The 27,973-nt window shown below is 42.4% G+C and overlaps 1 protein-coding gene across 1 annotated transcript in view; it reads right to left on the bottom strand.

Moving 5' to 3' along the window:
- The window catches only part of kcnq4 (potassium voltage-gated channel subfamily Q member 4), a gene marked incomplete at both ends in the record, with an annotated part of 50,022 nt that extends 27,720 nt beyond the window's left edge, over positions 1–22,302 (bottom strand). Inside the window, one exon of the mRNA XM_080044947.1 lies at positions 21,998–22,302. Coding sequence (XP_079901073.1) covers positions 21,998–22,302 — 305 coding nt within the window. The remainder of the gene's footprint in view (positions 1–21,997) is intronic.
- Positions 22,303–27,973: the final 5,671 nt, after the last annotated feature.

Below are 27,973 nucleotides of genomic sequence, written 5' to 3' on the forward strand. Positions count from 1 at the left end.
TTTCAGAAGTTGACTGTGCACACGCAGCAAGTGAACAAACAAACACACAAACAAAAAAAAGGGGAACACACACATAGTCCGATTATTGAGCACACACTTGCAATGACACCTTCTACAAGGACATCCACAGGTAAACACATAGACCTGCTTAAACAAACGTACCAAAAGAAGCTCAATTAGAAGATGAGATTTATTGAAAACAGAGGCTGACGGACATGTACGTGAAAGAACCTCCGTGACAAATGTAGCAATTCTCAACTAACTGTTTACAAAAGTGCAAACACACATGCCTCCCTACAAAGTGCTGAGTGCCGCCAAACAATAAAGAGAGGAGCTATTGAAATAGGAGAGTTAGCCGAGAGTGAGGGGGAGAAAAATGAGTGTGTCGTGAGCATGGAAAAGTGAGAAGGGAGGGAGAGGAGAAAGAGGAAAGGTGGAAACAGTAGAAAGATATTTATAGGATTTCTCTCTCCTTAAATAGCGACTGCAGGCAAAATGTGCGCAGGTAGGCTGCACAGCACAGCGAGGCAAAGCCCAGAGCAGGCCAATCTCCCCCCTCCTCCTTCTTCTGGGACAGCAAACTTTTCAAGGCAGGAACAAAACAAAAAAAAGGAACACAAAAACAAATAGAGAGAAATGAAAAGTGCTTCTTCAAGAAGAAAGACGCTGACTGAGCAGTGCAGAGGCTCTATAGTACAGGAGCATGCCCCAGGAAGAGAGAGCGGGAAACAGAGAGGAACACCTGACATTAGAGGGTTGTGTTAAAAAACTAGATGAATGTGTTTGTTTTCTGCCGAACGCCACAGCCTTTAGGAGTATTACGTGTATATCAATTATTTACATAACTGAGAACAGCGTTGTGTCATGAGTGTTGGTCACACGCCTCGCAAAAAGTGCAACCTTGGCAGTTAACATCACAGGCGGCAATGCCCGACTCGTAACGCACAAATAATTTGCTTCATTATATCCACAGGCTCTTCACACACACTGTGCTATTCTTTTGTCAGTCCACAGATGATGTATTTCAAACAGCCCCAGAGTGTCAATTAGACTGATACGTTTTCCTTGCTGGAGAATGTCACTCCCAGTCACAGCAGCTATGAAAGTAGCTATCTGCCACCAACACACACACACACACACACACACACACACACACACACACACACCCACTCAGGGCCTGCACTCTCGCTCAGCCAATGTTACATCATAACTAAGTCCTTTGTTCACTGTTTTTTATTCACTCAAACGATCTTTTAGTTGCATAAAACATCAGGTACACATGCGGCTGTGACGCAGAAATGACCCGAAAATACTTGATCCACACGATGGATCAAGTGCCACAACAATGCGGTTCCAACAGTCTTTTCAGCATTTGCGAATATTTCAGTGATTTATCTGTGCATTCATCCTACAAAGAACAACTTTTCAGTGACTCTTTACTAGAGAATGAGGCTTAGTCGTGCAAAAAATATCTATGACTTCCAAGTGACATTTCCAATAACGACATTTTAATGGTTTTGATTGGATGTTGTAGTTTTCCCTCCATTTTAAAGTTCCAATGCGTTATTCCAAATGCAATCTTTAAGAACAATTACACCACAAGCAGCATCCCAAAGTACAAATTCTCTTACAGTAACTTCTCTTCTTTAAACAACAAAATTATTTAAAAAAATTCAACTGCTGCCAGTGCTTCAGCCAGACCAAATCCATTAAAACCACACCACCTTGTGCTCCCATACATTATCGCCCATCTGTAGGATTAGTTTTGTCAGGACTAATGAAATATGCAAACAAAACATGCCAGAAAGTTCACAGAAAAAGATCAAAGAGGCAGTGTCCATTCAGAACACTTTTGCCATAAGACGTTGTTGGGTTGGATGTCAAGGTCAGTTTTGGTTTAATTGGTTTTATAGGCAACTTTGTCCAACATTGACATTGACCAACTACCAAACTTCAACCATCATTTTCACATACATTTTATATAGCTTATCGCAGACATTTCAGTATTGCTGTTAATATCAGCCTACAAGTAACAAGAAAATTGCAGTACACACTAAACTGCAAAATAGGTTTGATGTAATTTAGAAACAGGGTCACCTTTACATAGTGTGCCCACCAGAGAGCAATGACATGTTGATTATTCAACTGTTAAATGTCCTGCTCACTATGAATCTTGATTAGAAAAACAAAAATGAATTTGAAGGGATCCATATCAACTTTGTTTGTTTATGTGGGTAATTTATGCCTCTGCTTTTGTTTTTATTAATGGCAAATAAATCATCATAGGATTATTGAAATCGCATAGACATCGATATCAGTAAGTCCCTCAAAAATACAGTATCGATCAGGCTGTAGTGCAGAGTATAGCTACAGAGAGAATATCCAAAGGGCATGATCTTTGTGTCCTCAGTGTCAGTCACGGCTCTGACCACCGTTTTTCCTCAAGTAACAATTAAATTGGAATGCAGAGCATCAGTCCACAAGTATCAAGCAAATGTTGAAACAATAAAAAAGCTCTGCAAACCAGAAAAATTATCTTTTACTCATTTTGACAAAAAGGAAAAGGTACATGAATTGTTACTGTGTGCACAAGTATATCACCTGTTATATAAACAGTTATGTCATTTCGTACAAAAAAAAAGCATTACACCGTGAACTACAGCTTCAAAATTGACAAGGATTGCTTTGGTCTTTTATTGCATCATATTTAAGTTGCCTTTCATTCTTTCTTGACAAACACACTTTGATTCTCAAACAACCCACCCCTTGGATTTGATTTTTCTCACTGTCATGTACTGCTTACACACATAATGCAATACACGGTTATTGTAGTATCCCACAGTCTTTTCATTGTGAGTATAAGTGTAATTGACTGGTGGTTTCCTGAGCCACAGCGACATGACCCTGTGCAAATATGTGGTGCGGATGGTTAAAGACTGAAGAAATATGTCCATTGTGGTCACATAGCTTACCAGTTAATGGCGTGAAATGAAGGTTCAATCACAGAGAATAAATTCCCGTCGAGAGAAAGGTTTCATGAGGGCTGGACAAGCCTGTGTGTGTGTGTGTGTGTGTGTGTGTGTGTGTGTGTGTGTGTGTGTGTGTGTGTGTGTGTGTGTGTGTGTGTGTGTGTGTGTGTGCACGCAGCCTAACGAGAACTGAATTAACAGTAATTGCACAACATTTCTTGGTGATTGGTGATGCTCCGACCTGGTGGTAATATCAGATGGGTGCAGTTTATGACATCGGGACAATTCAGTGTGAAATTGTCCACATAAATTCTGGAAAATGCTTGCGATAACGGAAAAAAGAGGCAGGCAAATTGAAGCTGTGTGATTTATATGCACAATATTGACATCAGTTGTCCACCAAGCTGGAAGAAATGGCGACCATTGTAAAGCGCTGAATGAGCTTATCATCAGGCGTAAGCACCGACACATGGACAAACACACAAACCCCCTCTGCTACAGTCCAACACACACCTATCCAGAAAATGTTCTCTATTGTTTCTGAGGATTTTTTATTTTTATCCCTGCTCTTTGCCACTTATGGATTGTTGTCAGTGAATTGTGCTATACAGTACAGAGCCTGGAGATGCGACCAGGGTGGAGGAGAAGTGCTGAAGAGAGCTCTGACATTTAGCTGTGGTATTGTTAGCAGCATCTAGCCAATTAGCACAGAGTCTAAAATCCTTTACTAGGTGCACCACAGTGCTTGTATAACGCTGACATTTCGCCATTGAACCAGTGAGTGAGCTTAACCTTCACACAGCCTGGATCAGCAGGGCCGGAGGTTGGGGAAGGTTCTGTGTTGATACCAAATGGGAGACAGGGAGAATTCTTGTCACTCCTGAACATGTTTTTGTGTCCGCATCAAAGAATGTTGCACTTTAACAGTTCAAACCTCCAACCTCCAAGACATACCAGCAGAAGTCAGGACCCGGACCATGTGACTTGCCCGAGGTTTATTGGAAGTAAACCCCCCATCCCTGACCCAAAACACATGAACACCCTACACTCCCGTAACCCCCCCGCCCCCCTCCTTGACCAGCGCTACGACTGAATTTCAAGCCAATCATCATTACTCTGTGACAGGTCTAACCTTGTAGCCATGGCAGCGGGAATCTCCGGTGATTGATTACGGGGGCCCGCGGGCATCTCTCGAGGATTGAGAAAACAACCAAAAGAAAACGGTGACTGTAACATTTGAACTTGGGGTAATGGGATCGGCCTGGTAATATGAAGCGAAGGGTGTGAGAAAATGAACTGGGGTCACACACAACGCCGGTGGTCAGCGGATCTCGAGGAGCTGACAGGATTTACAGAGGTCCCGCCAGTTGCAGTAATGTTAAGGCCACCGTAACTAATCTGAGGGCATTTTAAGCACCGTGCGAAAATGATCTATGATCCCATCGGAACAGTGGAGCGATGCCGTTTGTGCAAGACGTGTTGAAATGCCCTATATGTTGACGACGTGATTCTCTGAAATCCATAGTGCTTAAGAATGTGCAACATTGATAATAGAATTTTGAGGCAGATAGCAATATCCAGTTAAATAATATAGGCCCACCATTCTCAATCAAAATAAAAGCCAGCGGTTGCTCTGCAGATTTACAGATTACATTTTTAACTTCAAATTATCATGTGTTTAATGTATTTATTTTCTTTTTCTTCAAAATGGTCCAAGGCGTTGTGTGCCAGTTAATATCTAGCTGTGGTTCTTAATTTGACAGAGATAAAAGAGAGATAAAGATACACAACAAAGGTGGCCAGCTCGAATTCAACTGGGTTTGTTGTGATATTGTGGGATGTACAGTAGTTAATTCTATTTCTGACACATTTAGTCATGATAAATTGATGTAGAGTTGCTGAAAGAATGGTAATACTTGTATCTGTAAAATAAGCCACATTCCATTGTGTAAATGTTACAGGAATTACTATCCAGTGTATAGATTTCACAACAAGAATTAAGACACTTCAATAAATTGTTGAAGGGTATATATAGAGCACCAACTAGTAAATGGGGAGTTATTTTTTAAACAGCCTGCAAGTTGTAAAGTCATCACATGTACTCTGTAAAAAGAATATCTTTAGAAAACAGCAAACCATGTCTACAGTGCTATACCCCTCTGTTGTCAGTTGGTAACCAAGGCAGCGACCCCATGACCTTAAGGCTGGTGTTCCTTCTTTGATGGTGATGCCCGAGCTGGTACGAGACAGATATGCAATAACTAAAGAGGTGGTAACTTGTGTGCTGAGGGCCCAGAGTCTGGCTCACTATCTGTCCGTTAACGTTATCTCTGCTGTATTTAAAGTCCAACACTGGTACCCGTGTCACGTCACATGGAGGGGCTGCACTGTGTTACTCCTCAGTCTGGTGTCAGTGCTGCTATCCCTCCCCTGTCAGACTTAATGTTTGTGTGTCTGTCTCTGCCTGTCTTTGTATGACTGTCACAGTCTTTATGTTATGTGTACCGTAATTTAAAGACAGAGTCCAGAGCCATGTGGAAAAAAGACCACCATCTTCCATACAAACATACCACACTCTCAGTGTGTTTTGCCATTTCCTACAAGCACCTTCTGAGCTTCATCTCTATGGCCAACACTGACAATTTAAGAATGAGGATTAGTATTTTTTTTATTTTACTCCTTGTACATTGAGCAATGTCCCAATCCAAGACAGTGGGCAAAAGAGCTACAGCTAACATAGGATGTGTTTTTTTGTAGGATAAAGGGTACTGCTCCTCATGTACTGCTGCATCCGCTTACAGTAAGGGTTTTTTTCTCAAATGAACTGCACAACTATACGTCACTCTGTAAAAACGTGTTTCACTTGCTGAATATAGCACAGGAAGAACGTTTTCAACGCTTGGACTAAGCCTTCTGTTTGCCAAACTTTGGAGTCATAAATATCTCATCTATGCACAGTGTTATTTTATTTTTTCCCCCCCTATGACACACATCCCTTGGCGGCCTAACAAAAACATGAAGCAGAATAAAGAGCATTCATTCAGTTTACACTTTCTGCCCTCCAGAACAAGTCCCTCCTTCATGTTACTGGACTGGATACTCAACATAACTCCCACACAAGACTGCAGACGTCAACATTTACTTTCAAGATATCAGTATCACAACAAACAGAGTATAGGGCGCTTGGGACTGAATAACACAGAAATCACAATGAAAGTGTCTCGGACCCTCTACTCTCAAGTGTTGTTACGTTCTTCCTTTCCGCCCAGTCTCCCATTCTCATCCTAACTTCTCTCCTTGTTTCCTTCTCTCCCTTCTAGCTGAAGCCGAGCCAGGATCAGAGTGGACCACTTGTGGGCCTCTCAGCCACACCCTCTACCCTCTCTTTAACTCATCACAACCAATTAGGTGACAGCCCATGGGAGTGGAAGGGTGGATGAGAGCAGGGAGATAATACTCTTTTGAATTATTCATCCCCCTGCTGAATCGCGTACTACCTTCAGCCTGCTCCTGCTCATCTCGCTGCCTGCTGAGACCCTCTTAGATCCTCTTTTTGTTGCTATTTCCTCAGTATTGTGTGTGTGTGTGTGTGTGTGTGTGTGTGTGTGTGTGTGTGTGTGTGTGTGTGTGTGTGTGTGTGTGTGTGTGTGTGTGTGTGTGTGTACAAGTCTCTCACTTGTCTAGGTTCAGGTCACCCTAAAAGGCCTGGGTATGCTGGAAATGAAATTAGTATGTACAAAGTGTTTTCTGAATGGCCACATTCCATTGAGGGGTGGAGAAAGCCAATGGCAAAGGTCTTGGACACATGAAAAGTGACAAAAGTCTGTGTGTCTGAGGAATGAAAAAGAGAGCTTCAAATCCTGCTTACTTTTAATAATCTTATGCCGGGCCAATCATTACATGATGTAGACATGATGTTCAGAAAAATCAGGATGTTACACTGCTCAGTTGGGGCCTGTATGGTAGTAAGTTTAAAGGTAAGATTATGCTGGAAAAGAACAACTACATAGGATGTGTTGTTCAACCATTAAGGAAGGCAAAGGTGTTCATAGCTGTATTGACCGGTCACACTAGGGCAGCCGCCTCAGAGACACGCAAGACACAACAACCGCTTATGAGTTAAATGTTTTTTTTTAACATTGTTCCACTGTCATACTTGTACCTTAACTAGGCTAAATGAGTTTTCACTTGTGTGATATTTTAGATGGATAGATTTGGTCGTAGTGTTTAAGGTGAGCTGTACTTGATTGTGCATTTACAGGACGTCCACCTTGATACTGTCACCCTTAGTTGTATTGGCCTTGGCTGAAGTGCACTCTGGGACACGGGACACTGCTCGGACGTCACAGGACACCACAAGGTCTGGCTTCCGGGGCCAAAATGATTAATTGAGCGCTGATGTGTAGCAAAGGGTGAGAGAACGAGAGAGAGAGAGAGAGAGAGAGAGAGAGAAAGAGATAGAATATATATAGTGTGGTAAAAGATGTATAGATAGAAACAGGGAGAAAGTGGGCGAGTAGCAAGTAGCAATGACCACAAGGAGAGAATATCAGTCACAAGTAGAGAGAGGTAATGAGAGAAAATACTGGACAAGAGACAGAAAGAGGTGGCTGAATTATGTATTGGACAGACGAGGGGACAGTGAGACAAGGAGAGCCAGAATGGAAGAGAGAGAAAGAGAGAGAGAGAGTGAAAGAGAGAGATGAGGTATCGTCTGTGAGGTCTCATCACACACTTGCTGACATTTCTTTAATCTCATGGCCAAGACTAGAGGGCCCACGGAAGCACACACACACTGTTGCAGGGTGAACATGGTTGCTGGCATGTAGGGATAAAGTAACTCGTAACTGTGTGCATGTGTGTGTGTGTGTGTGTGTGTGTGTTCGTGTGTGTGTGTGTCTGTTCTTTTTTTTTAAATGGGTACTCCCTTTTCAAAAAAGGAGAGGAAAAAATAAAAAAGACAAGCAGGACCCCTAGCATGACATCATATATGTTAATATAAACATGAGGTCAATTTGATGTGCCAATTAAATTCAGAATACATTTTCTATAGTTACTACAAGAAAACAGTACAGTGAAGTCAATAAAATGTGTGACAAGGCATGGAAGGAGAAAAAAACGAAGGAAAATGTGTTTAGACAAACAAACAAACAGGTGCAACTAAGAGAGAAATAAAGCTTAAAAGTTCAGACGGAAACAGACCAAGATAAGAGAGTAGCGAAACAGATTACAGCAACGGGAAGAAAAAAAGTAACCCTCACACAAGAGTAGAGGAAATGACACTTTGTTCAATTGGAAAAATTGTGCAAATAAGGCATTTAGAGCAGGGGGAACAGGACACAGGAAACAACAATCTCACAAGAGTGGCAGGCAGGCAGGCAGGCAGGCAGGCAGCGGAATTATGGCTCCATCGTTAACATTTGATGATTGTTTATGCTCACACACACAATCTCAATAAACCTAAACATGCATGAATGCACATGTGCAAAGCCCAATCAAGACCTTTTCTGACAGCATGCACACTCAGCCACATTAGCAATGAAACAGACACACGTATATATAATATATATATATATATTTACAGTATACGCATTGTGAAGCGCTTTCTGCAGGCAAGACAGTCCTTATAAATACTGTCCACACAGTGTGATTTTGTTTGAGCTCCGTCTCCATGGTGCTGCTTTCTCACATGTTTATAGTGACTGCCGTTATAAATTAAAATGATCTTAACAACACTTAAGATGGGCCGTGCATGCGGGTGCAGCCAGGCAGAGACAACAGGGGAGAGTCACAGAGACCTGGGCTATCCCGTGATCTAGAGAGACAAGAGACAGAGACAGACAGCGAGCAGTGGGAGCAGGTAGGAGACTGGTAGGGAGAAAGAAAAGACAGGACAGCTGCTGCAAACGGCAACTAAGACATAAAGCAGCTCTTGCCAAATGTATTCTAAAAAACGTAGTGATTTGTGTGCCTTTACACCCATGCATACACACATAAGGTACGCTTGCACAGTCATCCTGAAAACTATATCCACAGTGCTCTCCTGTCTGATGGGGTAAAGTTACAAACACGTGGACAGAGAAGAAAAACCTAATATCTTAACATTAACCAGCCAGAGAGATAAACAGAAGCTGTTTGGAATTAAACACATCAATGAGACCGGCCCACCTCTGTGGGGACATGCAATGTAGATGATCCGTCTTCACTGACATCAAATTAAGTAACATTTTCATTCAACTTTTATATAGCTTTCAAGTTCAAATCGTAACAATTTACAACAGTTTTAAACGTGCAAGTTTACTTTGTTGTCGCATCTAAAGAGCCTGGTGACCTGATTTGAGTTTAGAAATTCCTTTCCGACACTTAGCGTTGTGCGATGTGACGATATGCATGTACCAAAGGACTACATTCATTTGTCTCCTGTCAGAGATTTTGCCTTGAAGAGGTAGTTCTCTACTCAACATGTCTGGGAATATTAGGCCCCTCAGTGCAATGTTGCAAATAAATGAGATTTATGACAATAAAATGAACAATATGACAATACATATCAATCTGAAGGTACAACATACCATAGAAGATTTCCTTCATATTGCCACCATATCACTCCTGCTGACAAATAATTCCAGCTTCTGTACCTACCAAATACTGACTCTTAAACCTTCTTTGAATACATTTCCTGTAGCGTTTTATCATATTTAGATTGCTATCTGAGTCAGCAGCTAAATCTTTCACCTTCCAATTCATCATCACTTATCATGTAGATCAGAGAAGAAGGGTATTTGTATAAACTAACATGTTAATTCCATCTCAGCAGTTAGCTAGACAGTTAGTTTCCACATTATTGAGCATGTGCAGCCACTCATTAGGGTCATGCCTTAAGTGTGCTTCTGAGAGATAATGGCTAGGCAAAAGCTATTGATTTATTTTCTGCTTGTCTGATGGTCTTGGCACAGACAGACCTTGAATCCTAAAGACTCATCACTCTAACTCACACTGAACACCATCATGAACACATACACCGTGTTTACCACATTCATTGAAGTCCTGATACGTTTTGTCATTGATCAGAGAAGTTGCACAGCTGTACTATAGGAAAGGTTACAGCGTGCCCAAGCTGAGGGCAGCTATCTGCCTTTGTATGGAAGCGACATTTAGCAGAGGTCCATTCAGTGGCACTGCAACGGTGCAACATTTATAGTGTGAGTGACGTCGCAGAGCAGCTTTCCCATGACTTGTGACACAATACATTTCCAGTCAACAAAGAGTCAGACTTTACTGGCAGGGCCGTCTAACGTCACTAAAGTCCTAATTGTCCTGTTTTACCTAAGTGCTGGGTTGCAGGGTTTTGACAGTCCAGTGTAACATTGATTTAAAGCAGGTGTGCACCAGTGTGCAGTTTGAGAACCAAAGCGGTGGCAGCACGGTTAAGTGTTTCGGAAGAAAGATCCCAGAACAGTCAGGAAGTGAGGTGTTGGGTGAGATATTGCAGTGAAACAGAGGCAAGTTGATCAATCAATGCTAATCCCGTCTGAAGATGTTTTTCCTTTCTGCTATATGGCCATATGGTGCAAACGCACAGATTAAGGAGAAGTTTGTCCTATGGAGGAGTTGTCAAAGTGACACAGAAAGTGACAAAGTTGTTTAATTGGTTTCTATTGAGCATACCTATACTTGAAGTGACAGGTAATAAACCACATTTATACATGCATCAGTGCAGTATTTGTGTCAAATCTCACTTCAACCCGCTTCACAAATCCATATTGATTGGTAAAAAAAATCGTACCAATATATGAATAAGAACTTGCGCCGAGACCTTATAACATTTCTGTAACTGTTCCATAGAAACAAATAGGTCAACAAAACTACAACAAGAACAAATCAAGTAAATACAATATAATGTGACATGAATGTTTGTATAAGCTGGCAATGTGTATCTTCAAACTGAAGTTATCCCCACCTCCTCAGCATCACTGCACACACGGAAATGTGTCAGCAGCTAGAAACATGTAGTTTCAACAATGTAGTCTCCACTGGGATACACTGGCAGAAATCCCAGGGAATTAACAAAAAGAACACCTGCAGCATTTTGTTTAAACAAATGACTGCTACAAGGAAAATAGCCCAACAATGTGTCAGTATTTGCTGGTCCTGTACTGTAGTACGTCAACAGACAAAAAATCGCCGGTATTATATTTTCTGGAGAGATAGAGAGATGTTATAATAAAATATATGGTTGAAGCTGGGAGACTGCCTCTGGATTTTCCTGGCTGTGAAAACAGATCAAGAGTGTTTAGAGGGTCTCGACTAGTCAAAATAAACTCTTGGCAATTCATTCCCTTTGACCCTCACAGCCAAATGCCACAGTATTCCTGGCCCGCTTCAGCAACAATAACATTACATAAACACAGATTATTGCAGATTAGGCGGTGTTAAAGCCCTGCCGATCACCCGGCGTCTGCAGGATAACCAAACAGGACCATTGTGTGTGTTGATCTAAGTCTTTGCTGAATGTGTGTTTGTGTATTTTTGCATGTATGCTGAATTTCACCTTCAGCCTTTTTACATGTTGTGCACGGTCAAGTAAATAAACAACAGTAGTTTGCACCCACCTCTCAATAATGATAATGGTGGTGTGTGCAAATATGTGTGTGTGCATGTCCTGTCCCTGGGTTAAAGTGAGCACAGAGAGCACGGATGGATATTGGGGAGGGAAACCTGACTCCTGGTCGGCCATCCCAGAAAAGACAGCCCTATCCCCAGGGAGACATATTTTGCCCCGAAAGGAGAAATTAATACAGCAACTAACCTCGACTCTCCTTTCTCCCATACCCACTGCATTCCTCCTCTTCCTACCGTTCCCTCCTTCCGTGCACAGACAAATCACTTATCCCGTTCACAGCCATTCTCTCCTTAGAAAGATGACAAGAAGAAAACCGACAAAAACAGGGTTTTCTTCACATTTAAATCTACTCTTTCTGGACATGATATATGCACCTGTCTACACTCCCATCTTTTTCCCTTCCTGTTTTGCTTTAATGTGACTGCCTTGTAATATACCATTAACCTGCTGAAGTGCCCTTGAGCAAGACACTGGATCCCTACCAGCTGGTGTGGTAGGGGACAAGCGGAAAGAGAGTTTTCCTAGAGGGATAGAGTATCACATGAGAATTATTATCATTCATCCTTTGCAGCCGAAATCAAGCTCCCTCCTACTCCTTTCCTCTTCTTCTGCTTGTCCTCTGTGTAACACTTTGGTGTGTAGCAAGCAACTTAACGGAAAAACAAAGCCGCAGTGTGGGAAGGCAAGGAGGTTAAAGCAGTGGCTGCAGAATGTGTCAGGCCACCATAAATAAGACTTCACGACACATTCAGCAAAGTAAAACTGAAAAGCAATGAGGTATGAATATTTTTTTAGCAGGATGTCAAAGATCTCTAAATGACACGAACATGGTTCTGGCACTTTTGGCAGAGAGCAGAGCAGCACTCAATCTTGACTGAAAAATGGCCGTGCGTCTGTCTCCAAAACTGTGTCTTATATATCTCAAGAACACAAATCTGCCGAAATCCCTTCTTTGAGTTCCTGTGCAATCCAGTTACTCTGGCCTTAATCTCATTAGCAGCTCGACTGGATGTCAGTTCCTCCTTCACTCAAATCAAAGGAAATACCAACGATGCGCTATCAAAGAAGACTACTGGGGCTGAACTACTAGTGGGTCTCTACAGTAGACTGCGAATGCCCTATGTTTTTAGACGTTTCTGTGTTAAATCTTAAATCTACACTCTGTCAATATTCACATTTGAGAAGCTAAAAACAACACATTTTTGCAACAACAACAAAAAAAACTCATCAGTTATCAAAATAGTTTCAGATTCAGAGATGTAAAATATTGTTTATATGTTGTCTCCCAACAGCCACTGGTCCCCTTTAATTTCCTTACTTTACATATTTCTCTCTCTAACGTTTTCTCTCTTTAACTATACTCTTCAAAAACTGTAAATCAACCAATTGTTTAATCGACTAATCAATCGATTTACTAACTCGTAATTTGTGTATGTGACTGTTATTATTCATTTAAAGTTTACAAACAGACCAGCCAATCAGTACAGACTGGAAGAAAGGGGAAGAGTAAAGAGGCAGTGAGGAAGTGGAAGTCAATTAGACAGGGGCAGTACAGCAAATGAGAGATGATAATCCCATTCAGGATGGAAGGGAAGGAGGGACTGATGGAGGAGAGAAAGACTGACAGAAGAGCAAAGGCATTATTCTTAATGGAGTAAAATTTACACAGCAGAGGTGAACAGATAGAAAAAATAAATAAAAATAAAAAAAGCAACCAATGTGCAGTAGGGGAGAACGGGGTAATTTGTCACATGGGTTGGATGTCACATTCGTTATATCTCGCCACCAGAGCGCGCTAGCTCTGAAATGTTGATATAAAAAAGGTCCAGAATTGGGATCAGAGGTCACATACATAGACTTCCTTGGAGGAAGACAGCTGCATTTCAGGTGAGAGGATGTTTTGTGTTTTTCATGTCAAATTCAAAATATTTTGCTTCTCAGTATTTTTCTTCTAGGCTTTTACACAATGGGTTTATAACAAAACACTTGTTACCCTCAGAAAGTGTGAAGGGTAAACTATAGTTTAGATTGTGGTTAGCAAGCTAATTAGTTGTCAGATGGTTGTTGGCCTTGATGCTAGCAAGAAATTCAAGTTGGGGTTGGTCGTCAAATTTTTTGGGGGGTTGGTTGTCACATGTTATCTCAAGGCTGCAGCCAGAAAAGGAACCCAATAACGAAATAAATTGTCAAGCTGTATCCTCACTGACACCCCAGAGAAGGAAAGAATAGAGCAGGAAAAGGCAGCTAGCAAGCAAAAGAGAAAAGGGCAACAAAATCAAAACAACCCAGTGCATCCCAAACTAGACCAGCTGCCAAGGCTACAGAACGTTATGTAGGCCTATTTGTCAACTTGACAATGAAATTAAACATTCAAATTTGGTTCTGCCTCCTTGCCTTCTTTTTAAGATTTTTCCCATTAAGATAACATTGTGACAAACAACCCCATTGTGTGTGACAACCGACCCCTTGATGGGGTTGGTTGTCACAATGTGTCAGAGTGTCTTTGATGGTAAATTACTTCTTCATTACAATAAGTTGGAAAAAAAGAGAGACACACATTTCTAGCCAACACCTTAAGCTTCAATTTAATGTAGGAATGGCTATTGACAGATGTTTTGGTGATGAGCAATTCTCACTAGAGTAAAAAGTGTGCCTACTTACCCCGTTCTCCCCTACTGAGCAGGTTGGAAAACCCCATGTTAAGTGCAGAGTGGCTTTCTTTCTTCACTACTTTTTAGACCCACTTACTTAGTCATCATAAACACGCTCACATGCGCTAAAAGAAAAAAAAACAAGAAAAGAAAAGAGCTGTTTTCTGATTTGATTACTTAGACTATTAATAATAAAAAAGGTGAAACACCAAATGCATCAGTGGTTTTTTGAGGTTATTGGGGGTAAGTGTGTGGGGTGGGGGGGTCGAGGGGGGGGGGGGGGGGGGGTTAGTGGAGTTTGTGTTGCATGGTTGAAAACTTGGAAAAGCAGACCAGACTGTTTCCATTGTTGAGGTAAGAAAGTTCTGTAGTGGCAGATATTGCATATGATATATCTCTGGACTCAAATGTTGGAATGCTTATTAATGCAATAGGAAACATTGTTTTTTATCTTGTATAGACTTATAAGTGTAATGAAATATATTGCATGTTGTTTAATTGTAAACTGAAATGTAGATTCCTCAAATGCGTATCCAACAAACCACTCAGACTGGCCACACCTCTCCTATTGTACTATGCTCAGAACTCCCATCTTCAAACTGTCCCCCCCACATGACTGGCCAATTGAGAGCATTGCATTGTGGTTATGGTGAACTGAAGCCATTGTTGTATCTCAACCTGTCTGTCTCCCTACCTGTCTCCCCAGTTTGACCAACCTGACCCCTCCCATGCTTACAATAACAATGCATGTATATTAGAACTGTCTGCCTCCCAACCTGTTTCCCCCTCCTCTTGTAATGTAAAGCCCCTTTTACACAGACATTGCGGCATATTGACGGAACAACATCACTCCAATATGCCGGCTTTGCTTGCTTCTGTGTTATTTACACAGAACCAAGCAACGCCGGCCTGCTGGCGCATCAGTAGCTCCTTTTACACAGCGTTCCGGAATGAAAGGTACAAGAGGTGCTTGTAAACAGCGTCAGGTGTGACGTAAACATTTAGCGCCGCGCCGGTCAGTTGCTTTACAACAACAACACTGGCAGGTGAATTGAGAGCAGAAGTGCTGGAGCTTGCAGTAAGAGGGCCGTATTTTACTGTCCCCACGATGTGCCAGTTGATCTCGCTACGCGCTGAGTCCAACATCACTGGGACTGTTAACCAAACTGACAAAATCAATCCGCTTCACCTCTGTGTGTGTGTGTGTGTGTGTGTGTGTGTGTGTGTGTGTGTGTGTGTGTGTGTGTGTGTGTGTGTGTGTGTGTGTGTGTGTGTGTGTGTGTGTGTGTGTGTGTGTGTGTGTGTGTGTGTGTGTGTGTGTGTGTGTGTGTGTGGCTTAGCCTAGCCTAGCCTAGCTTTCCCATTGTACAACTTCCCCTGGGCAGAAATAGACTCATACACTCTGCAAAATGAAGCGCGGGGTTTTGGATTGAGCAGCGGACCTTATGACCAGCTAGATTATACACCGTTCCTTTTATTTGGTGATTTTTACGGGACATCAGGCTGCCGTGATTAATGATAAACACACGTCAAAACTGACTAAATCAATCCGCTTCACCTCTGTGTCTGTGTGTGTGTTTGTGTGACAGGTTGGCTGTAAGCGAGTCTCTTTGTGAGAGCAGAGATCTGCCAATCAGACACACATACACATACACACAGTGTGTGAAGTCACGTTACTGTAGGCAGAAATAAAGTGTGGATATACGCTCAGACTTAGAATAATAATAATAGTGGCGGCGATCAGGTAGCAGACGCTTAGCCTAGTTTAGCCTAGCCTAGCTTTTCCATTGTACAACTTCTACTGGGCAGAAATAGACTCATACACTCTGCAAAATGAAGCGCGGTGGTTTGGATTGAGCAGCGGACCTTATGATCAGATAGATTATACGCCGTTCCTTTTATTTGGTGATTTTTACGGGACATCAGGCCGCCGTGATTAATGTTAAACACACGTCCTTCAACTGCTAACATGGTCGCATGTTTAGAACGTAGGCTATGGAACGTCAAACGCCCCCCTGTTCCGCAACAACAAGCTGGAGCATTTAAACAGAGAGGCGGAACTGATTGTGTCGGGAATCTTACTACCCCCCGAGGTAGTAATATTCCCGGAAAAATCACTCGCACCTTTCTTCCCTCGTTCCGCAACGGTCGCATTTAAACAGCAGGGCGGAGGGCTGAAAGGCCGGCATATTCCCGGCTTTCACTGGCTGTGTAAAAGGGGCTAATGTTAGTCGTCTTCCCCCACCCAGCTTCCTTAAGTATCTCCCCCTCCTCTTGTAATGTAAGTTAGTCGTCTTCCCCCACCCAGCTTCCTTAAGTATGTATATTTGAACCTGTCTACCTGTCTCCTACGTATTGTAATTGAGACTCCCCTCCTGGGAGACAAATGTCCTTAAATATGTCATGACTTTAAGGGAACGGGGTCACTCCTTGCAACATACTCACATTTGTTGGAACTAGTGACCACTCCGTGGAGTTTCTTGCTATATTGATTGAGGAATAAACCTTTTGCTTTTACAACGTATCACTGTGCTTGAATTTCCTCACTACAGTTTTGTAGATTAAATGGCTCGGACCGGGTTCAGAGGGAGGGGAAACTGCAGAGATAGATACGTACATGGAGGAAGCACAATCAACGAGCTGTCTGAGCTAAATCAGTTCAAAAATGCCAGAAATGCAATTCACCTCTGATGAGAAGCTCGCAAGCTGCATTCTCTATACAGCACTGTTAGCACGAAAGATGTGCGAAGAATAACACATAGCCATAGTATATGTATATATACTGTATTTCAAAGACAAATTGTCAACGGAGAGGGGTGTTTGGAGATAATTAGGCTTTAGTTATTTTCTATTAGTTATTTTGTAGGTTTCTCCCTCCACGTTTATAAATAATGTGACTTAAGGAGTTCATTTTTGGAAATGTGTTCAGCTATTAATAAATGCCTAAACATTGCATTATTAGAGCTACAAGAGATGTGTAAGAAGTGACGTTTTTTCTCAGCTCTCCTCTCACACAGTCAACTATCGCAAAGTGAGGTGAATTTGTTTACGTTGACATCCAAATGGGCTGTTTCCAAGAAAGACATCTCAGAGTGGAGGCTAAAAACTGGATAAAACTCCACAAACAATACCATTCATCTCTTTCTAGAATACATCAATAACGTCTTTCTCTCGGATCCTCCCTGGTAAACTACACAACTTCGTTTTGTGACGCAGGCTTTCTGGAGACTGTCCTACCCGAGAAAAACAACAGAATCAGCAAAGCCACCCATGCCAAAATAAGATTACTTCAGATGGCTGTAGTAATTATGTCAGGGGCAAGGTCAGATGGGGTCAAAGTTTGCATAGGGAGGAGGTCAGGGTGGTATGAACTGGTCAACAGAAGAATTAGAATTTTAACAGTTGACATTGGGTTCTCGGTAACATGATCCCAATCGTTACAAACCTTAGCCACCTGATTTTTAGTATAACAATGTCGATGAAGGATCCCTAGCATAAAAAAGTAGGTCATTTTAACACAAAGCAGTGTTTTTCTCATGTCATCATTCAACTTTCACTTGAGCAGAGCAATGAACAGACAGAGATGCATGATATTCTCAAGGACACATTTTCCTAACTCTCAATTAGCCTGTCCGGAGGGTTAGCACCGAGCTCCGCATGAAGTAAGTATTTGTAAAGACGTTTCTCTTTGACCCACAAATACATATCATACAGCTGGAACTCGAGTCTAAAGGGTCCATGTTATAATTTTGCTCCACACGTCTGCTCCTCCTTTGTAATACATCCATAATACATGACGGGTATATTTTCACCCTCCTTAGAACCAATCAATCACTCTGGCTGGTCTGTGCTCGGTCTTGACCGCTTTTCCTGTCTGTCCACGTGCACTCTTACTGTATTTTCACAGGAATTCTGTACCAAGCCAAGATAGAGTATATGGCAGCCAAAGCCAAGCTCAATACATTGTATGGCTTCTTGGTGTTCCACTGTGCTAGCATTAGTTGTAGTATGACCTGATCGGGGGAATGACAGTCTGATTTTAGACTGGAGTTCCACGGTCCCAACGGACCTCCTGTTGGGATGCATTACTGTGGGTAACGACAGGAGGCCTCATGCGATAGTCTATATGGGGCATTGCCTATGGACGGAAATGGATAAGAGGTTGAAGGTGAGGGAAAACACTGAAACCGATCCCTCTGTATCTTGTCGGTCATCTGCTAAGCTCATGAGGCAGGTTTACACATAGACACTCCACATGCATAAACAGATGACAGGACCAATGATAGAACTGACACGAGAAGTTGATTAATCAGTTAGCTCATGTACAGAAATTTTACCTGCATTTATTTAGTTTTGCTGCAAAAGTCAACCATTCACTTGAACCTGCAGTGTGTAGAATTTTTCATAGCAGACTTGGTAGAAAATAATTATAATATCCATAAGTACGTTTAATTTAGTGAATAATAGCTGAGGTTTTTTTTTGAGAATTATAATTTGTTCCCTTAGAAAGGGTCTCTTATCTCCATATTTCTCCACATCATGGACCAAGGCATGGGCGCCGCCATTTTGGAAGCGTCATAGTTCATGTCATCAGTTCTACAGAAGCACAGAATGGAACAGCTGACCAAACTGTGTCCATCAGAACTACCAGCTGGAATGTTCTTGAAGAATTTATGTTGCTTCTCTGAACAGGAGCCACAGAGACAAACTGTTGTGATGATTTCATATTACACACTTCACCTTTAAAGATGAGGAGTCAGCAATTCTGGACAATGATTGTTGTCAAAATAACTTTTTGTCAAAATCAGAGAATATCTCTTTAATATCCTCTACCTCTAAGTACTCTGCACTCTGAAAAAAAATCTGTACTTTGACAGTGATTTTGACAAAATGGGTTCCCCAGAATTGCTGGCTCCTCCTTTAAGCCCACTTGTTGCAGATTTACCCAGTAGCTCCTCAAAAATACACACAGATACTGTTTACATAAACCGCTTACACATTAAGTACAGTACAATGAGGTGTGTGTAGTGTATTCTTGGACACCATCACACTTTCCAACAGCCTAAACTTTTTTTGGTCAGCCGCTGGGTGTTGGTCGAAAATTAAAACGGACAACCCTCCTGCTGACAAATTTTTACCGTGCAGATGAAGAAGAATTGAGCTTTTACTGTGAGTGAGTGAAGGGGCCGAGGTTACGAGACAAGCGGCACTTAACATTTCAGACGGTCCACGCACCATTTGAACCAGAGCCATGGGCGAACACAAGAACCTGCAGTTTCGTCTAAGCAACCGATCAGTTTGGAGAGCAGAGGAATTCTTTGTATTTCCGGCAGTTTCTCCAAAGATCCACAGATGTTAACAGGAACTCTACTGTATCTATTAACAAGTTTGTGCCTTCACAATCAGAATTAGCTCTGAATTAGCATACAGCTGTTAAACTTGCAGAAGAAAAGTGTTTGAAAAAGAGTCTCATCCAAAGATTGACAGTCGACATACAGCCAAACTGTTTGCAATAATGTAACCTGAACCGTTTAGAGGGAAGGTTTTCAAAGTTAAACAAGACCTTTATCTATGAGAGGAATCTGTCTCTTTGAGGCTACATCTGACAGTATGTGCAGCTGTGGCAGAAACAGGGAGGGTTGAGGAGTGTGGTGGGACCTAAGTGGATGCAGCGTAGAGCTACTTCACCCCTTTTCTACGCACACTCCAACACACACCTGCGACAAGAGGCTCTCTTGAAGCAACCCATCTGTTCCGACGTCCCCCGTTACAATGCAGGGCTAATTAAAGGATCAGGGAAAGTTAGCACAGCGCCCTACACAGCAGTGTAAGGCTCAATTTAATTACAACAGATCAACGCCGCCTTAATTGAGCTTCATCACACTCAATGAATTTTCCTCACATGGGGTGTAGCTCTCAGCATGGTATAGGCGCCTAATTAATCAAAACAAATGCACAGCTCAGGGTGATGCAGTATCATGGGAATGATGCTAGACATATGTGCACCCAACATACTGTTTATCATGGCAAAGTGCAAGAGCCTAGTATGGTTTTAGTCGCAGGTACATTTAGCAAGACTTCAAGACAGCAACATAAAACAGGCCATCACAGAGGCGGCTCCCTTCTGAAGTCAGTCCAGCTCCGTCTTTGAGGTCGTATGGCATCTGAAACATGATCTGGGCAACTCGGAGCGCCTGCTCTGCCTTCTCTGACAGAGGAAATAACAACAACGGCAGAGTTGCCACACAGTAATGCCGGGGAGAATGTCACCATCTAAAGGCCATCGCTCTTAATGAGAAACACAAAGGGTGGAGGCGGTACACGACATGTAGTTCTTTGTGTGCTTCAAATAAATGTTTGCAGTCCCGCGGGATTGGAGAAGCAATACGCAATAGAGGGAAGGGAAAGAGGTGAGGGTCACAAGTGAGACCAGCGTTAGCCGATCTGCATCCACTAATGTGCCGAAAGTTATATGATGAGAACACATCTACGAGCGGTGGCTTCTGCAGTGGGATTTCCCTCTGATATAAACACATGATGGCATTGGCAGAGAGACTGCTGTACTTGTCTAAACAACGGCACAGAAAGCGCGACCCTGTCCAGGGTGCTACCGCACATTAGGCTCTGTCCAGTGTGTGCCAGGCGCAGCTGGGTGACAGCTGCTGCTGCACAACTGTCCTGGTCTTAAAAAAAGAGATTGAAATATACTGACACTTAGGAAATGGTCAATTAATGAACTTTGATTCAAAACGACACATGGGGCTACAATTCACTCAACGTTTTGTATATGATTTTTTTCTTATCAGAATTTGTTAATTTAAAGCTGAAAAGGGTGCACTGCACATTTAACCAAATGACAATTAAGGGCAGCTTGGTTTGGACAAAGGAACGCTGTGTGTTTTACATTTAAGCCCTGGGCTGTTGGTCTGTCAGTGGGAAACAGACACTGCTACCAGTGAGCTCACACTTTTCCAGTGTTTACATGTTGTATACATTAGAGAGCATATGGTACAAGGGTACTTTAACACCCTGACAGAATACTTTTTTACACTACAGCGGGGGACCTGGTACAGTTTTTAGCTTTATGTTTAGCGTGTGGGTTTAATAGGTGACTTTACTCTTCATCTGATTAAAAAGCTTTTGGTTTTGTAAGTGTAGTTTGTAACTACACTTACAAAACCCTATTGTGAAAACTCTGAAGTTATGTTTTTATTGCATTGCAGTACCTTTTCAGTACATAATTCACAACTATGCCATTTAGACTCAATAGTCAAGCAAAAAAAAACGTAAAGAAATAAACATAGTGCAAAGTACTTTATTTAAAGTACGACTATTGGGAGGCTTAAAAGATGTTTACAAAGGGACTTTGATTTAAGAAAATAACGTGGATTTGGAAAAATTAAATCTGATATTCAAGATCATCCTGAAGATTTATTCAGACAGACACAGGGGGAAATTGAACAGAAGACCCCCTCTTGTGATGATTTATGGCATAGGACTGTGCTAATTGCAGCATAGGCAACTCTGCTGGGTTAATTGGTAAATGCATCAAAAGAATGCTGGTGTGATCCAAACACATGATTGGAAACAATTCTAATGTAATGTATCTCCTTGCATGTGGCTTTAAACACTTACTTTTTTAGACTAAAAAGTTCTTATCATTGGTAAAGAAAGAAATTAACTGCATGCCGTTTTAAACATCCCTGATTTGGTCACTTGACCATAAGAAACAATTGTAAAGATGGAGACACACTTACATGAACGCGTGGTATATGAATGCCCATCCTCTTGGTCTTTCCAGCACGTTGTACAGACAGTTTTGCAACTTTCTGCAGCGTTTGTTTGAAGCGGCCGCGTTGGCCCCTCTTGATCCTGGCCGCCCGGGCAGTGGGGTGCCCAGTAGACCAGTGCGGTGAGATGGGTGTCCACGCTCCGGGGTGGACGGCTCACTTCTCTCCGTGTGGACAGCGGCGAGAGCCACGAACTCTACCCGCCTCTCGTCGTTAGGAGCCGGGGGAACCAGCATTCTGATGCCGCCGTTGTTGGAAGGACTTCCTAACATCTTCAGGCTTTAACTGGCATATGATTGGACACTTTTCACTGGATCCCAGCTGAGTCTTGACCAAGTCATAGTCCGGTTCGTCTTGCCTTTAAAGTGGACTAAAAACTTGTCTACCGATCAAAACACGTGAGTGAATTTCATGTCTTGGTTCGGTTGGTGAAGATTTAAAAGTTATCTGAAAATCAAGTTACGGTCGCTAAAGATTGCATGCACAACACTGTGACAAGTGCGTCGCTCTGAAACGTGACCGTTGGCGATCATTGTTAAGTGTCAGATGTTAGAAGTAATCAGCTGGGCGCAGTGAAGTTATAACACATGCACTAACTCCAAGAAAAACAACGAAGTTGAGCAGCTAACAACGTGCCATCATGCAGAAATAGTAGCCCAAACTGGCCTCAATCAAGTGAAGTATTAGCCTACCATTATACTCTTTACGCATGCATTTATAAATCACTCAAAAGGCTACAAAGCAAGCCCGCGCAATGGTCGTGCACTTGATCTGTGTTCTCCAAACCAAGTATATCTCAACTACAGTAACCAGCAGTTGTTTCTAGCTCGTCTTGAGCTGTTGTCTTTTGGCAGAGTGAGACTCGCTACAGCCGCTATAACCTCAGCCAGCTCTCTCCCTCCTCGTGCGTCTCTCTGGTCCAGCGCTCCTCTGCTCCTGCGGGCGGGGTGGAGTGGAGCGCGCACAAGTTAAGACCATCTATATGATATCAAGAATCGCGGGTCCTAAAACTCCGATGAAATGGCAAAAAAAACAGGTGTCGATATTTGCAACTCCTTTCTCTGGTGAGTTTAACGTGCACAAACTAAGAAGGAGCGCTGGCGATAGGCGAGGACCCGCGCACGGAATGGATATGAACATTTGAAGCACGCAGTGACAGGGAGACCGGACAGCGGAATGTTCTCTTTTGTGAAGTTTTCCCGTAGGGATGAGAGGTTTATGTTTAAGAACTGCTGCTTATTCGTGTACCCAAATGTTGGAGGTTTTTAGCTATTGTAGGCTACAAGTATCCGGGGAGTAGTTAAAAAGTTTATATGTGCCAAAGTCAAACATTCTCTATCCTCCAAAAAATACTTTCTATCGTTCAGGGATTGAAACCTTTCCATTATCTTTCCACCAAAATGAAAATGCCACTTGTGCTTCGTGTGGGAGGGGGGATTGAAGTCATGGAGGCGTTTGGGACAGCAGACAGGTGCTGGGGTACAAACAGTGACACACTGACCACAGCCTCCTCCTGAGTGGATGGAGCTTTCTAAATCTATGACTGTGACACACACCAAACAGAGGCCTGTGGTTATGACACACAAATACTGGGTTTATGGTGTACAGTGCCCTGTAGAGAGATCACCTCTCAAAGGGGCCTCTGAGGAATGCATTGTGAAGTGGTTCCCCAATCTCCGCCTGGCCTCATTGTCTACCACCTGACCACCAAAAGTGGCGTCAGTCAATGCCCAATGATTTTCTTTGAATATCTTTTTTTTTAAGTTAGACCAGAAGCACAAGGTAATTGAGGATAACCTGGATGAGAGGAAACTGGGGAGAAAAATAAATTAGTAGTTTGGATGAAGTTCTTCAAAACAATGAGGAACAAATCTGCTAGCAAATCCCTCACATCCCTGGTTCCCATCTGAGTGAATTATTCCTCAATGACAACACAATTTTGAAATATAAGTATGATAACATGAAAGTTATTCTTGGATTAAAATACACAGGATTGCCTGCATCAAGGAGAGAAACTGACCCATCAACCACAGACTTGGGTTCAGCATTGTGAACGTTTTAAAGTGTTCCATAACAACAGAGGAGGCAGGTTACTCATTCTAACAATGTGCGTTCCTATCCATTGTGGCGACTGCAGTTTATGGAATTTGCACGTCTCTGGAATGACATGTGGGAACCCTACCGGAGTCTCTCACACAAGTCACAAATCTAGATATTATTCCCAGGGCCCACTGCCATTGCATAACTTTACGGGACTAATCCTGAATGCTTTACTTAGCATCACACATATAGACTTAGTGATGACAGCTGTACCTTTTACTGCAATGTGTTAATACAGACTGGGGACTGGTTAACATGACAAATCAGTCTGAAATGTACAAGGGAAAATTGTCCAAAAGGATTTTATGCATTGATTGTTACTTTTTTTTTTTTTTCCTAAATTGGTTTTTAGAAACAGCTGTTCTGGTAGTGAACCACTCAACAACTTCACTCATCTCTCTCAATTGCTGATGCTGCCAAGTTAAGAGGGTCTTTATTACAGTAGTGTTTGAAAATGTTTTTGGATTATGATCAGGATTGGATTATGAACTGCTGACATTTCATTTTAGAGAAATTATTGAATTACAAGTGAATTAGGGTCTAATTTTCATGGTAAAAATAATAAAGAACTGGTCTTTTTAAGCAAAGGAGAGCCAGATGGGAGCATAGGTGTGTATTTTTGCATTCTTAGAATAGTAATGTTAATTTTAATATCACAAAGAAATGGGAAAGGGGATCAAATTTGTGAAGGTCATCTCACATTAACAGTCCTGTGGAGCCTAGCCACGCCACAATGAAACGAGGAGGTGCTATCTAAACATCAACACAACGGCATCCTGTACTGGGAATGTCCCACTACAGCCCTGGCTCGGTTAGCCTGGTTTCCTCTCCTCCTCCTCCGTCTCTCAGCAGTAGAAACCAGGCCATGGGGCGAAGAAGGAAGGAAGGTGTCGACGGACAGTACCAGCCCTGCTCGTACCCTTTGGGATTTGGGTTCTTTCTGTAACAGTACCAGTCTTGCTGCAGTGTTACTCACATCCAGTAATCGACACTTAACGCTGGGCAGAGGATCCAGTGGGGCTGCTCTGTGACAACACACAACAGCTGAGCAAGGTCAGACTGTAAAATCTGAATGTGGAACAGACGGGCAAAAGGGAAAGCACAAATGTACACAACAGGCCCGTAAGGGCTCACCGACACACGCCTATGCACAGATTTGGTGGACCTGCGGGTGGAATTACAGTCGGGGATGACCCGGAGCAGACTACAGGGGCCGAGCATTAGGAAGGGCGGCTGTTGTGTGTTCCCTTTACGCCCAGCTTTCCCCTCTCTTGTTGTTTTTCCACCACACTCCAAGCATTCACTCACGCCCCAAAGAGCCCGCTGAGCTCCGGGAGTCGACAGCCACTCAGGGAATCTATGGGAACTTAAAAATACTCACATCAGCAATTGTGTGCTCGACACACAGCATAGTACAAACTCGCTCCGTCCGACCACCCCCACCCACCAGCCTTTTATTTCCGCTGTGCACTTGGATATTAACTTATGCCACTTGACGGCTTTCCCAGACCACACTCTTGTTTGCCTTTATTTAATCTCTTCTCCTTTCTCCTTTTTATCTGTTTCCTCCTCCTTAACCCAGATATTTCTAATGGAAAAACATCAGAGGGACTAAGAAAGGAGAGGAAGGAGGGAGAAGAGAGGGGGGCGGACAAATTGTTTATATACTGTCTGTTGTGTTTGATTAATGTTGTTGTGATAAGTCTGGCTATAGTCTTTGGAGAGACGAAATGACATTGTGTCAAACGGTGCTGTGTATGGAGCAAGAACACACTCCAAACATCATCTAGAATGTTCCCTGACGTGAGGCACTTTCCCCTTGTCACTTATTCTGACAATATGCCATTTTTGCGACATGAATATGTAAGTGTCAACCACTACATCCAATAACTGAGTCAGGAAATAACCGTATTTTGGGTAGAGACCTCACTCAGTGGCCCATTCACGACCAGTCAAAAGATCCTTTGTAACTTGCTACCACTCTTAGTGCTTTCAAAGCAGTGACTGTGCACGCTCCTACCAGGAATATGCTGAGCATTTCTCTCCATTAAGAGGTTTTGAGGGAACTCAGTTCCTCCTCACTTCCGTCAGGCAAAAGACGAGCACGGACACAAAAGAAGAATTATTTAAGTGTTACCATAACATAGTATATTTTTTCAAATCTAACAGATGACTAATTTTAGTCTATCGGGGTCAAACGTCTTCAGGGCTTAAAAATCACTCTCCCGTCTATGAAGTTAGTTATGTTATGAAACCAAATATGATTATTTTTTATTATTTAAAAATAAAAGAAACTTTGTATCACAAACAGAAACACTATTTGTGAACCTATTTCAGATGTTGTTGTGTTGCTGGGGGTGGGGGTGAGTAAAATACAATTTAGCACTTATTTTGTTTTTTCATTGATGTAACACTTTTTTATACTTTTAAATGCACTGGATAATAAATACACTTTTTGTGAATCGATTTCAGGTGCCGTTCTGTTGCTGATCCTTCACTCTGCTGCGCTGCTGCTTGTGAAAGGGGATAAATGTTCAGACAATTTCACTGAATGGATCATTGAACATCATTCTTATACAACGCTGAAATGCCAGGACCTGGGAAAGGCTCCCATTATGGTTTGATGGTGATTCAAACAAACTCACGCAACACCTATGGGAGAAAGATATAAGGATCCGAAACATACCGCGTCCAAGTCACTGTCCACTCCTGTTAAGAGTTTGTCCCTTACCCGGTGAGATCAACTGGTTGTTGTGGCCCAATCACAAGGTCCAGACTGCAGCCAAGGCAGTCGGCCCCAATTCATCTGGACAGGGTTGCCTTGATCTGACCAGACAAGCCGGCCAAGAAAAATATCAGCAGACAATCCGTTTCATGCTTGACTTAAGCTCAAACATTCTCACAATCCTCGCTGCTCTTATTAGAAAGAGTCGAGCAAGAGTCTGCACTCATTAATGCAGTTATTGTACGGCAATAAAGACGATTAAGGGCTCACCAGTTTGACTACTGTTTACTTGTGGCTGCTACTACTGTGGTGTACCCAAACACTTGTGTAGTTAGCAATCACAATGAGTGTGGGGGGAAATTCATTTTTTACACAGCTAGTTAGGAAAGCACTTCAAAGTAATGTCTGCAAATTTGGAATGTTGACTTTCAGCCCTGACACAATGTTGAATGCAAGGCCTTTTACTTGGCGTAAAGTGGGACATTATGAGCCCCCTGCGTTTCTCTGCCTACTTCATTTTCTGTTCCACAATCATTACTTTTCTCCCTTTTAAGATTTAGGTCGGATAAGGAATGCAGTCTGATCTCACAGGAGCTGAGCAGTCTCCAGCCAAATAACTCGTGATTCTATTGTTAACCCCTTGGCCTTTGTAGCACATTAAGCTTCTCCAGAACTCGAGGAGGGCAGCATAAATCAGATTATTGGTATTTATATTGTATTGTTTGGGTGCAACGTGTGTGTGTGTGTGTGTGTGTGTGTGTAGGTGCCCTGATCATAGATAGTAAATAATAGGCCCTGATGCCATACATCAGTGGCATTTACAGTTTGTAAGATTAGTGCTGCCCTCCGATGGCCAATTGCGAAAACAACACAAGCATACACCAATATTTTCATGTGCTCATAACTAATATTAAGTTTTGACCATTCAAAATAAGTTTGTCAAATAATATTGCTTAGTTTCATACCTATTAAAAGCCGCTTTAAAAGCACCAACGGAAATTATATTTTGGACTCTGGTCATGGGGTGTGTCTACCTGGAAATACAGTAGGGGGGCTACTGCATGGGTTCAAGGCATATCTCGCTGTGCTGTTGCATTTCTCTCTTGCCTCTCCCTGTC

Source organism: Ammodytes marinus (genome assembly GCF_949987685.1).
Source record: "Ammodytes marinus genome assembly, chromosome: 17".
Lineage (NCBI taxonomy): Eukaryota > Metazoa > Chordata > Actinopteri > Uranoscopiformes > Ammodytidae > Ammodytes > Ammodytes marinus.